This window comes from Taurulus bubalis, assembly GCF_910589615.1.
Source record: "Taurulus bubalis genome assembly, chromosome: 10".
Lineage (NCBI taxonomy): Eukaryota > Metazoa > Chordata > Actinopteri > Perciformes > Cottidae > Taurulus > Taurulus bubalis.
In genome coordinates, this window is record NC_136598.1 from 2641844 (window position 1) to 2654971 (window position 13128).

At 45.1% G+C, this 13128-nt stretch overlaps 1 protein-coding gene across 1 annotated transcript in view; it reads right to left on the bottom strand.

The window, feature by feature from the left end:
- Window positions 1-378: 378 nt before the first annotated feature.
- Window positions 379-13128, bottom strand: part of usp32 (ubiquitin specific peptidase 32) — a 46187-nt gene continuing 33437 nt past the window's right edge. The window contains exons 16-34 of the mRNA XM_079224748.1: window positions 12582-12747; window positions 11158-11312; window positions 10552-10633; window positions 10377-10451; window positions 9852-9990; window positions 9656-9761; window positions 9295-9468; window positions 8380-8554; window positions 8139-8290; window positions 7790-7901; window positions 7499-7698; window positions 7148-7332; window positions 6612-6698; window positions 6293-6413; window positions 2863-3054; window positions 2542-2767; window positions 1882-2327; window positions 1698-1790; window positions 379-996 (exon numbers count right to left, since the gene is read on the bottom strand). Of these exons, the coding sequence (XP_079080874.1) occupies window positions 823-996; window positions 1698-1790; window positions 1882-2327; window positions 2542-2767; window positions 2863-3054; window positions 6293-6413; window positions 6612-6698; window positions 7148-7332; window positions 7499-7698; window positions 7790-7901; window positions 8139-8290; window positions 8380-8554; window positions 9295-9468; window positions 9656-9761; window positions 9852-9990; window positions 10377-10451; window positions 10552-10633; window positions 11158-11312; window positions 12582-12747 (3060 nt within the window). The 3' untranslated portion in view covers window positions 379-822. The remainder of the gene's footprint in view (window positions 997-1697; window positions 1791-1881; window positions 2328-2541; window positions 2768-2862; window positions 3055-6292; window positions 6414-6611; window positions 6699-7147; window positions 7333-7498; window positions 7699-7789; window positions 7902-8138; window positions 8291-8379; window positions 8555-9294; window positions 9469-9655; window positions 9762-9851; window positions 9991-10376; window positions 10452-10551; window positions 10634-11157; window positions 11313-12581; window positions 12748-13128) is intronic.

Consider the following 13128-nt stretch of genomic DNA (forward strand, 5'->3'; position numbering starts at 1 on the left):
AAAACAAGCCTGATGCCTCTGGTGAAGCTGTAAAATTAATTTATATTCCTAACCTGAATTGAAAAACCCAACGATAAAATAAACCTTTTATAAAACACCACATCTGCAGAATACCCTCCTAAAAAGAAGTCTTAAACATATATTGTATATTATTCTTTAAGTGCGTCTCTTTTGAAATCATGGCACCCGTCCTAAACAAACCCAGACTGATACGCAAGAGTTTTGAGTTTCAAAGAAGCTATGGGTACACACGGGTCAACGTTGCACAAATCACCGCTGATATTTGGCAGCTGTGGAATGAAACACAGCTTTGGCAAAAACGCCTACATTTACGTCCATCAGGACCTGTGAGCATTTCCTAGCAGGAAGGGGAGGAGATCTTAAAACCAAAAAAAAGATTATTAATACCGCCACAGCCTTTTAGGGCCAACAGACTGCAGGAAGCGATGAGGTAGCGTGTGACTTATGTTTCCCTAGTATCCAATATACTAGATTTCTAATGTCAACGTCATGTTGATCTGTGGCATCAAATATGACATCAGTACTTGGCATTTCAAACCCAACCTTTAGCCAATCATTGGCTTTGCATTCACACCTGGACATTCAACGATATCCAGTCATGGAAAACCTTTGCACTAAAACATGTTGGCAATCAAGTGCAGAAAGTGATTCGCCGCATCACTAAGGGCAGGGACCACGGGCCGACTCGAGTCGTTGGCAGTTTAATCTGAATCCTTCAGAAGGGGCTGAACGTCTGCTGCTTCTGCTCAGAGCCGCGGACGGGAGCAGGTGTAGTGCTGGCTGATGGAAGACGAGGCCCGCTCACTGGAGGACGCAGTACTTCTTGTAGTCGGACTCAAAGTCTTCGTCCATGCTACTGGTGTCGGCCATCTTCTTGCCATCGATCTTTGGCAGGAACTGGGAGTAGTCCACTCCCTGCTGCTCGTAGAAGAGGATGTAGGCCGAGTCGGCATCGATCTCCTCAGAGTGCACTTCCTGTGGAAATAGTTTATTAAAACAGAGGCTTTGTGATTGATCTACTCGGTACAGGTCAATTAACCTGTTATGTGCAATAGCTGAGACAATTCTGTAAGACATTACAGGCAGGTTTAAGATGTGTAGTGAAATGCATCCACCACTAGGAGGCTCTAAAGTCAAGAATGTCCAACTACTACATATTACAATGGAATATATTCCAATCCGTTTGTATATATCCGTTTGAATTGTATTCTGTCCATTGATGTAAAAAATTAATCACTGTAATAACTGACCTTTTGCTGCCCGGTCCTATTTATTTGAAGGTTCACATATTCAGAACATTCATTTAGCATTAAGCAACTATTATAAGTACCGCAACGGACGATTAGAGATTAATGCAGCCTTAGTGCATGTGAGCGTGCACCACTGGATAGCTCTAAACACTGTTAGCGCTGTCAGCACTGTTAGCTGCGAGCTGCCAGCTCAGCCGTCGCCATGTTGAGAGCTGTGTGGAGGCTATCCCTCTATCATAGATATGATCTGAAGAACCTTTTCTGTCGCTATGTCTGTCAAGCTTTCCAATCGAGCACTCGATTTATGCAGTTGACAATAATAATGGAGGCACATTTACCACAGTGGGCCTTGACTACAGACAGCTGCCTGTTGGAAAGTATGCTATTCATTTTGGAAAAAGAATAAAAAGCGTCCTAATGTCGTACCTTACAGCTGCTGTCATTGTAGCAGTACCATTTCTGGTTGGGGTTTTTGGCATACGTCACATAGTGGCCTCCTCCCATGATTCCGGAATGGCACTGGCGACAGGAAGCAGAACAATATTTTAACCTCGTTTCAAAGCGGAAAGAAGCTCATTGTCTGACAGTGACGTTGCTGTGTGACACTTACTGATATTGCATAGAGGTTGTAGATGGCGTCCAGACACATGTTGTCTCCGTGCTGGAGCAGCGTGTTGTCAGGGTCCATGCTGTTCTCTGTGCTGCAGTCGGAGTTCAGCCCATCGCCGTCCCCGTTCACCAGGGCCACGTCACAGTGGCTGCTGGACGCCTCGCTGCCGCATGATGCCTCCGATGCGAGCACCCCTCCCGATCCAGGGGGGCCCGACGCCGCGCTCCCCTCCGTGTCTGGCGGTGGCGCATCGTCCCTGGGCTCGGGCTCAGGGTTAGCAGCCCCCTCCAGGTTCTCCTTGCTGTTAGAGAGGCGGTGTCTGCTGCCCAGTTGGGGCAGGCGTAGCCGGCCTGGCCTGCGGCCTCCGCTGCCGGTCTTGGGGCTTCCAGAGGGGCTGCTGGACCGGCTAAGAGAAGGCGCTGACTTCCTGCTAGAGGCAGGAGAGACTGTTGGGAAAGACATGTGTTAAAGACATTTCCTCTGCCATTGGGCCATTACTCGCTTTGCTCATTGACAATTATTTAGTTTCACAAGCTGTTGGCTCTTAATCAATAAACGCATAACAAAACAAATACAGAAGTCTCTTTAGAAATGTGAGTAGTCTCAGTGTATGAGTGGCTAGCAACAGCTAAACGCACGGCGTAAATCAACAAATGGTACCTTTGGGAAGGTTGCAGAAGCCAGCGGGGGCAGAGATGGAAGACAGGTTGTCTTCTCCGACCTTCAACAGATCCTCGCTCTCACTGCGGGAGTGGAGGCAGTGCTGCACCAAATCTCTGGGAGCCAGGAAGGCACTGGGGTCGAAATTCTCCCTCGGGAACTTAACAATCTTCTGGGATTTGATCCAACGGCCATTTACAAACTGGAAGCGCTTCAGGTGGACAATCTGAAGAGGAGAACATGCATCACACATGCTGTACATTTAGAACCATGTGAGGCCAGAGCCAAGGTCTGGCACAGACTGAGAAGTGTGCCACTGACCAGCATGGGCGGCAGCCTCCAGAGGTCCAGCTTTTTCGTGGCCAGCCGGTGCGTCTTGCACTTGGAGCAGTAGTAGAGCTCGTCCTCACCCAGCTCTTCCTCGCTGGTGAAGGCCTTCAAACAGCTGTCCAAGCTGATGGGCTCTGCCTGGGCCCGACGGGACTGCTCCACACTGCAGTGCTCCTCTACAATCTGCAGCGAGACCATGAAGGCGATACTGAGAGGGGTGGGGATGAACTCACTTCTCTAAACTGTCTTTTTCACAACCAGCAACTGCAACTTTGGAGGTAAAGACAATCCAGTTTTGAGCAGAAACAGACTAATAATTTGTGGCATTTTTTGGCACCAAACTATTTGTAGTTTTGGGAATCAGTAGGCTGAGCTTGTTATTAAACTGTATTTAACCAGTTCTGTTCGGCTCAAAATACAGCTGAATACCCACAGAGACATGCACCACAATACCAGTGGTGTATAGTAACGAAGTAGAAATACTTCGTTAATGTACTTACGTAGTTTTTTGGGATATCGGTACTCTACTTTATTTATATTTCTGTTTACTTTTACTTTACTACATTTTGCAAAGAAAACTGGTACTTTTACTCCGATACATTTCCCCTGAAACCTTCGTTACTCGCTACATCCTCTAGCCCAGCGCTCCCAAACCTTTATGCGTCACGGACCGGTTACGTGAAGACAATATGTTCACGGACCGGGTCCGACCTCGGAGAGACGGGAGACAACAACACCCGACGTGTGTTTGTTATGTCCAGTCTACTGACTCTACTCCTAAGTAAACCTTTAGTCCAGTCTACTGACTCTACTCCTAACTAAACCTTTAGTCCAGTCTACTGACTCTACTAACTAAACCTTTAGTCCAGTCTACTGACTCTACTCCTAACTAAACCTTTAGTCCAGTCTACTGACTCTACTCCTAAGTAAACCTTTAGTTCAGTCTACTGACTCTACTCCTAAGTAAACCTTTAGTCCAGTCGACTGACTCTACTCCTAAGTAAACCTTTAGTCCAGTCTACTGACTCTACTCCTAACTAAACCTTTAGTTCAGTCTACTGACTCTACTCCTAACTAAACCTTTAGTCCAGTCGACTGACTCTACTCCTAACTAAACCTTTAGTCCAGTCTACTGACTCTACTAACTAAACCTTTAGTCCAGTCTACTGACTCTACTCCTAACTAAACCTTTAGTCCAGTCTACTGACTCTACTCCTAACCAAACCTTTAGTCCAGTCTACTGACTCTACTCCTAACTAAACCTTTATGTCCAGTCTGCTGCTTAACTTATAACCCGCTGCACAAAGACAGGATGTTGAAATGGATGCATGTTTTCGTGCTTTTTTGGCGATCCCAGGATACTCTGCCTTGGTTTTAATCCAGAACACCAGCAGAGTTGAAACAGACTAAAATTTCATTTTTAGAGAAACGTAACATCTTGACATGTGTCACTAGGTTCCATCTGAGGTTACCACAGACGGATGTATCCGGTCCTTTTTCACAATAAAATGTTTTAATTTAATTTTAATCTTTCATTCATTCTTTCTGTGCGGTCCGGTACCAAGGAACCCACGGGCCGGTACCGGGCGGAATGAGCATACTTATAACCACACTGTTACAACTCCTTCATAGTGTCATATTGCTTTTTGGAGAATTGTGATGACAAGTATACTTAGGTACAATATATTATGTTGAACATAATATATGTGGATGGATCACAGCCAACCCAGTTATGTTCAACCCAACTCCTTGTTCTTGGTCCTGGTGGCCACAGCACTTAAAAGAATAAACTTCATAATTCTCAAAATTCAGACCCTTTGCTTTTTTTATTAAAATCATGTACTTGTACTTTCAATACTTAAGTACATTTTATATCAGAAAAAAACTTTTGATACTTAAGTACAGTAAATATCAGATACTTTAAGACTTTTACTCAAGTAGTATTTTAATAGGTGACTTTTACTTTTACTGGAGTAATTTTCCCGTAAGGTATCTTTACTTTTACTCAAGTAGGGCTTTTGGGTACTTTATACACCACTGCTCAATACTTATAATATGGATGTAAAAACCGCCAGAGTAGCATCACAACCTTAATGGTACAGCTTGTAAGATCCTGGATCCTGTGTAACTGAGTGAACTGAGCATGAAGCAGCTCACTGGTTCCTCTGTGCGGTCAAACCCAGTACCAAAGCACTTTCTGTTTAGCAGGTTTACTTATCTCACTTAACTCTTATCTCAAAATGTGCAGAATAATACTAGACTTTATCACTGAACCACAGCGATGGATTCTTTAACTACTGGAAAAGTCCTGAATGTGAGTGGGATGAAGGGCGATGGAACAGCAACAGTAGAACTGCCATCTGCAGGAGAAGGCTCACTCTCACTTCTTAAATGTTGACAAGATTATCTCTTTGTAAGGCTCAAAGATTTGGGTGAGAGAGAGCGAGAGCGTAAAGTGAGGGTGAGAGTAAGATCGTAAGATTATAAGAGTGAAAGTGTAAGAGTACGAATGAGGGTTAGAGAGAGCGAAAGACTAAGTTCACACCAAAAGTGTTGCAAATATTCGCGCTGCGTTTACCGCGTCAGTTTACTCGCTCGACAATAATGCTGCGTTCACACCAAACGCGTTGCGAATGTTACTTACGCCTGAAAGGGGGCGTGGCTTATCTCTGTGGCTTATCTCCGTAAAAACAGTTACCGTTTCCTTCATCCACCATGGAAATAAGCACTACTTCTGCTTTATACTTGTTGTGTAAATTCCACATACGTCGGAACATCAAACTCCATGGTGTCTGGGTTCATAATATTATCCGTAGTCCCACAACAGGGTCTGAATGAAGCCGCTACCAGCGCTACTTCTGGACCAGCAGCAGTTTGATTCAGCAAAGGCAAGACGGCGGTGATGACGGACGGAGCTTCTCAACGCTGATTGGCTGACGCAACTCAGCGTCAGAGCTGGACAATTTCAACTCGCGCCACGTCAAACGCAGCATTCGCGCCGCCTGGCGAAAACTTTGTTTTTTTGCAAACTATCGCGTCTGTGCATTGACTTTGCATGTAATCTACTTGCGCGTCAACGCGAACACAGCATTACATTACATTTAGCTGATCCAAAGCATTTTGCTTATCCAAAGCAACTTACAATAAGTGCAATTCAACCATGAGCACAGATTTAGAACAACAGGAATCACAAAAGTACAATTTCTTCAACAAAGTTAAACCACAAAGTGCTATCAGTAAGTGCCATTTAAGTGCCACTAAAGTGCTATTACGGCGCTACCTTCCTTATTCAAGGTGTAGTCAAGAGAGAGTGAGAGAGCTATATGTTCCCATGTATACTTTGCTTTGGCAATACTGTGTAATATTATGGTCGTGCCAGTAAAGCTTCACTGGATTGAATTTGAACTGAGTGGAGTTTTACCCTCTCCTGGGAGGTCTGGTAGCGGAGATGCAGGGCGGTGGGGTCCCAGTCCACAGCTATGTAAGCATTTCCTACAGAGGCCCTGTCCTCTGCACACTCTATGGTACAGCCTCGACAGAACCTGGAAACACAGACAGACAGGTTCAGCTGCAGTTATACACAGGTTCAGGAACCAAGATTTGTTTTTACATTTCTAGCACACTGGTACGAGCCTACGATATGAACAAAAAGTAACATTGAGCCCACTGTCATCAACACCAGACACATTACTCCCTACTTTGTGACCCGTTGTGTGTTCATGAACCACTCTCCGTCTTACCTGTACCAGGGACACCAGGCACAGGAGTTGCCGTCTTTACCCACAACCCGTAAAGTGAAGGGGTACTGGTAGCCCATACTGTCATCACTGCAGGTTAGAAGAAGAGAAGAAAGGTGTTCAAGCACACTGTCTGTGCGGATAACATCAATTGAAACAGTTTGTTGTTGAGCGTTTTTGACACTGGATACACAACAATGGCTCACAACACCATGTGTAGCAAAACAATTGCAGTCTTATTCTTCCAATGGGGCCCTGCTGGTTGAGGCTGGAGTAAATTACAGGAAACAAAAGGAGCAGAAATGGATCAGGCTTTAGATGGCCGATAGCGATAAGCTCTGATCCTGATTGTCCTGAGCAGATCCGCACACTCTTAATCATCTTCACTTCACAGCTACAAGTTCAGTGCAACGATAGAGAGTTTAGCTTCGCTTAGCACAAGTAGTGGAAGCAGGGAATCTAATCACCAACATGTTGCTCTGTCAAATGCAAACAAACAAGCAGGTGTGTTGAGCGAAAGGAGCAGACGGTCAGCCTACCAGTCCTGGGCGTGGTTGCTGGCTTCCTGTGGGGGCAGTGGGCTGGCCAGTCGGGACACCTGGATCCACACGGCATCGTACAGATCCTTCTTACTGGTGTGGACAGTGCAGGGAACTATGAGTGGCATGCCGAACAGACTGGGCCGGTTCTTCTGAGATGACAGGAAGTACAGCTCCGTACGCATCTGAAGGGGCGACACAAAGATGGAGAGGAATGACTTAGGATCATAAATAATTTGGAAATAATACAGTACATTTAACAGCGTTCAGCCATTCAACTGTAATATAACTGACAGTATTTGTTTTGCAATTTACAATACAGCCCGCTGCTTTTGAACATGGAGTTCTCACCATCTTTCTGTGCATGGCGATGATGTATCCAATGAAGGGGCTCTCCTGCATCGGTGTGATGTGTCCATTGGCGACCCCATTGGCGAGGGGCGACTCTGGGTTGAAGGGCACCATGGTGCTGGGCCCACCATTGGGGATGAGGATGGGCTGACTGCCCAGGTTCTCTTTAGCAGCAGAGCCATTGGCTATTGAGGGGATGTCTGATGATGGTGAGGAAAATAGAGAACCGTGGATTCAGACAGAGCCACGCAGATGAGAGGGCAAAGACTGAGTGTGAGCGAACAGCCTCACCTGTCAGAGTTGGGGAGCTCAGTGACATTGGCGAACCCGGCACGGGGATCTCAAACGCACACAGGAAGCCGTTAACAGACAGACGGACCTTGTGGTTGTCCTGAGGGAAGTTCTAAAACACAAAGGATGTGGACTTCAGACTGCAGCACTAGACAGTAGTACAGTAACAGATAGCAGTGCATGTGTAATGGAGCAGTTCGGTAGTCGCGTCTGTCAAATACAATGTATATAAATGGAATTTTGTTTGTGGTGCTGGAGGTAAGAAATAATGTGTTTTTTTTGCTGTAAATTTGAGTTTATTTGGTGTCCAACTTAGCCCGCAGCCTGATTGGTGGAACAGTCCCAGTACCTTGATGTTGGAGGTATGGACCTCAGCCAGGAGGATCTGCTCAGGCTTCAGACTACACAGTTCACTCAGCTGTTTCTTCAGGCCTGTGTACTTTTCATCCATATTCAACCGAAGGCCGTAGCGCACGGGCGTGGAGCCGTCCAGTTTAATGGCTATGAAGACAGAAACATTATATGTGATTCAGGTTGTTTAAAAACTTTAAAGGATCACATTATCAGCATCTTTCCTTCAGCCGCCTCACCAGTGATCTCCAGGTGCATGGAGCTGTCCATGGGCAAGGGCAGAGACAGGAAGTTGAAGGGGTCGAAGCGAGCGCTGATGTGTCCGCAGGTCTTACATTTCACCTGGGACTTGAGCTGACCGTGGAACAGATCCACCACGATGGAGCGGTTCCTCCGGAGGTGGTTCTCCCATGCCTGTAGAGGGAAGGAGCGTTGACACACAGGAGAGCTTGGATGATGGACGGACTGCTATTGACTTCTGAAGATGTGACGGCTCATTACAAGTCAGAACTGACCTATTCCCTCTCTTTGACTGTTACACTAATTATGTATTCATCTTGCAAATAAATTAATCTAAAATGTGAAACATTTCAGACATTGCTTGCTATTTCAGTCAAGTGAAAAAGACAAAGTCCATGAATATGCTTTCTTATGTTGACTCCATTGTGCGAGTCACTTTTTTCATTAGGATGGCTGTCTGCTGCAGCTGAAGACAACACCACGAGAATGGTGGCATTAATCCCAAAACAGGTAAATTGCAGCCTGGATGGCTAAACCCCGCCCCCTTCTGCTACTCTGTCAAGCTACCATGGAGCCCACTCTGTCACTAACTGCATCAGTATCATCTCATTTTAGCCAGTCTGTGTTTTATGGTGAGACTTGGCAAAAGGTCAGTTCTCTATGACCTATGGGTGGCCCCTTGCACATTGCCATTTGATATCTTGTCATAAAAATGTTTTCAAAAATGTAAACATTTTCATTCCTGTTTAGCTGTAAAAGTAGAGTTTGGTTTTGACTGTTTTTGGTGGTCGGGTCTCAAACGTTCTCACGTTACAGCTGTTGCTATTGCTCATTTCAAATATCAATATCGCTGGACACCCAGGGTTCATTGTATTTGTAGACGGTAGTATTTGATGAGCAGTGTGATCTCTGACCTCAGAGGCCACCTCCCAGTCAGGCCGGCCATCGCTGTCCTTCAGCTCCACGTAGGGCTTCTCATGCACCCTGTTGAGATCTTCATGGAGACCATCCAGCAGGAAGGCTAGCAGCTCCTGGGAGTCCTGCTGCTGGAATCCGTTGAAGCGTGGGGCATACTTTGCTATTGTCCACTGGAGAGGAAGTAATGACATCATAAACTGGATTTTTATAGAACCCTTCAAAGCATTTTGTAAAAGTGCTCCTGTAGTACCTTAACAAGTTTAGACAGCACAATGATTGTGAATCAAGACGAATCAAACATGACGATAGCTGACAAAAGTCTTTTTTCATGAGGAAGACAGTGACGAGGCTGCTTACCCTGAGTTTGAGTGGAGCAATGTTCTTCTGTGTCCCGCTCCACAGCTCCATCACCAGGTCACCATAACACTTAGCCATGTGACCTCGCATCCCGATGGGGTTTGTTCTGGAAATGCACCAATGAGGGCCGGTTATAAGGAGGAGTTCAGGCTGAGGGTGGCACGATTTAAACCAAAGTGATTGACTTAAATGGCACCTGTTGAGCTCATAGAGGTGTCTCCCTGAGATGAAGTAGTCCGTGAGAGGCTTGCTGTTGCTCACACACTGGATGCTGGAGTTCATGAAGCAGGTGTTGCCAAGGTTACTGAGGCCAGTGGCACCTTTCTCTGTGGGAACTGGGATTGAAAACGATGTGTAAAAACACTTCACTGAAGGACACAGACAAGTTTTTCTTTACTAACCAGCACCAAGGACAACTGTTACGTATTATGCACATTATGACAAACTTTTATGTAAAGGATTACATACGTATGTGTGCATCTCTAAGAAAATATTATTGTATACTTTGTATGTAGGCCTATAATACAAGTTATTATATTACAGTATATAACATTATGTATTTATTTATACAACACTATTTAGGAATCAAGATCCATTTACAAGAAGGTAAAGAGACTGATTGTCATGGAGCAGAGTTAATATCCACCAATAGGAGCTGACTAACTCCCATTCTGCCCGGTAACAAATACAAAGTGCGATGAGCGTCTCTCACCCAGCTTACCTTTGTGCCTGTCCATCTTACTGCTGTTGGCAATGAAAGACATTTCCTCAGGCCAGCTCATGTCTTTGTTCCGGACTGTGGAGGAAGAGAATAAATCAGTTCACTCGCACCGTCATGTGCCATTATTTAGAATGACCTGTAATATAACCGGTTTGGTTCATTCTGCTTATCAGACCTTCAATAACTAGCTGCTGCTCATCGTAGATCTTTAGGCTTTCCAGTGTGTGATCTTCATCGTCCAGGAGGGTGAGGTAATTCTGAAAGACAAAGAAATAACTTTAGACAATGAAATAATGACTGTTCTTTGTTCTGCACAAGTTAATTTTTAAATATACTATCAGACATGGTAGTATTAACCTTCTTTTAAGTGTACTGTTCCCATCCCCGCTTTGTGGGAGGTGTGTATACTTTTTCTGTGATGGAATTATACCTGGCTCCTGGTTCGCTGGGTGTGAATTCTATTTAACATTGATCAATGTAGGAATATGCGTCATGTCAGCACAAAACGGAAATTATGAAGGTCTTGGAATTAGATTGGACGTGGGGACAGCTTTAAAGCTAGAGCCTCACACACACACAGTTTCAATTACATTAGCACAAAATACATGTATTTTGTTTGGACCCCTGGAGTTCGCCCGTTTAAGATCATATATTTAATTATTGCCAAAAGGCTGGCCTTGAATTGTAAACTAAAGTGAAACAGACAATTTTAGGAGCCATGTTGCCATAAGCGGATTGACCTTTAAATGTAACCTTTTAGGTATTATGTTTCGTGACCCACCTCACTGTTGTAGAGCCAGAGTCTCATGTCCTCCTCCTTGATGCGGAGTCTCTGGGACAGGTAGAGGTGGATGTCCTTGATGGTGGCCATGCGGCTGAAGCAGCCTGTGTAGGCCAAGACCCTCTTCAGGGGAGCGTTGGGGGAGGGCACGCTACCTGCTAACAGGCAGGACAGGAACATTCACAAACTCAGCCAAACACCAAGCACAAATTTGGGGTTTGTTCATTTGACTTTTTCTGAGCCGGAAGGACTTCAGCTGTGATGTAAAAATCTTTGTGCGTTTTAAAATTCATATTGGCTACACACAAGTTCACAACAACAGCATTCTGGTGACTGAGGATTAGTTGTAAGGAAGCAGCAAGAAGGTTTTTTTTGTCAATCAGCACAGATTTGATTTGTCAATCAATTTAGTGGATTAAGGGGACTCCGATTGGATTCAATCACATACAGGCCAATCAATAGCAGTCCTGGTTATTACAATATAAACATACACATTTAAAAGCTTTATGTAATTGGCTTAAAAATGATTAATGAAACTATCTGATTTGTAAATGTTATTATTTCCCATCTACACAGTTTTGCTATTCAATTCAACCACTCAACACTTGTTTGGGTGCTCTACTCGGGCTGTCAGGAAGACATTATGTGGAATATGATGGACGAGTAGATCAATTTGAGATATTTAGCCACAAGGCTGAGTCTTAATGCCCAGCAATGACCAGCCGCTGCTTATGAGGCATGATGGTAGCTGAAGCTTCCCTGGGGTCTGAAACCTGATATGTTGGCTTGATTTGGACCAGCACTCTCACGCTGAGTGCTGAGGCCTGATTACCCTGATGGATGTCACTACATCATCACTTTATGCTTTGTCATCTGCTTCCTTTTTGCAGCGAGACATTTCCAGTTCGTCTTTATATCCATCATGCAAAGGAATAAACGCCGGAGTGAAATCTAGCTTAAACGACTATTAGGGAGTGAGCTGGTCTATATATAGTCTTCCAATTGTGAGAACATTGGATGTGAATTGACCGTTCTCTAAGTCCCGCCACCCCACTGCTACTCCTTCAAGTATGTTTAAAAAAATAAAAAGATTTACTTATAAAGCAAAAGCAGCATGTGTAAACCCCCATGATTTAGAATACTACTAATGCAGATGAGTGAGAGCACGAGAACAAGTGTCGTCAAAACATACAATACTTGAATGGCAAGGTCTGTGTAGATTGAAATGGTTTGAATTATGCAACTTTTAGAGGGATCAGCAGTCTTTCCCCTTCATGGGCCATTGGTTCATCCCACTGCCAGCGCCAGAAACCTGCCAGGACTGGATCAGTCCACTTTAGGAGGATTAAAGGGGGGGGATGCGGGGTAGCTCAGTGAAGCGTTTGTCGACGGCTTGCTCTGGTCTTGCTGCAGGCTTACGTTACCTCTTGGCGGGGGTAAATACGGTGGGAACATTCGCAGGCTGGTCATACCCATATTGACCCAGATGTTGGACTGGGGGGAGCGCGTGGCCGGCTGCTGGCGGAGGAAGAGGAGGTAGCGTGGGAAGAGCTCCAGCTCTGCTTGGCCCATCTTGCTCTCCAGGATAACCTGCAGGGGTGGAAGGGAAAGTGTTATACTTCTCATGCATTTAACTCAAAATCTGGAATCTCGTGACCAGGGTTTGTCTTTAAGGCCACTTCATTAGTTGATTAGTTGGATCTGGATCCCTGTCCTCTTGGTGATCCAGCCTTGCCTCTCTCACTTCCCTGGTGTGCTTGTTTCATCCTCCTATATGTATGAATGCTGTGTCTTCCTATGTGTTTGTGTAGTCTGTCCTATTTCCTGGGTGGTGTGGCTCAGGCTCGAGCAGCCTGGTGAAGCTTTCCCTCCCAGATCAGAGGGATCCATACAGAATGCCTTCCTTCTTCTCAAATCACAAACCGGCTTCTGGTTCCCCTACGACATAATGAAGTGATATCGTTTCGATAA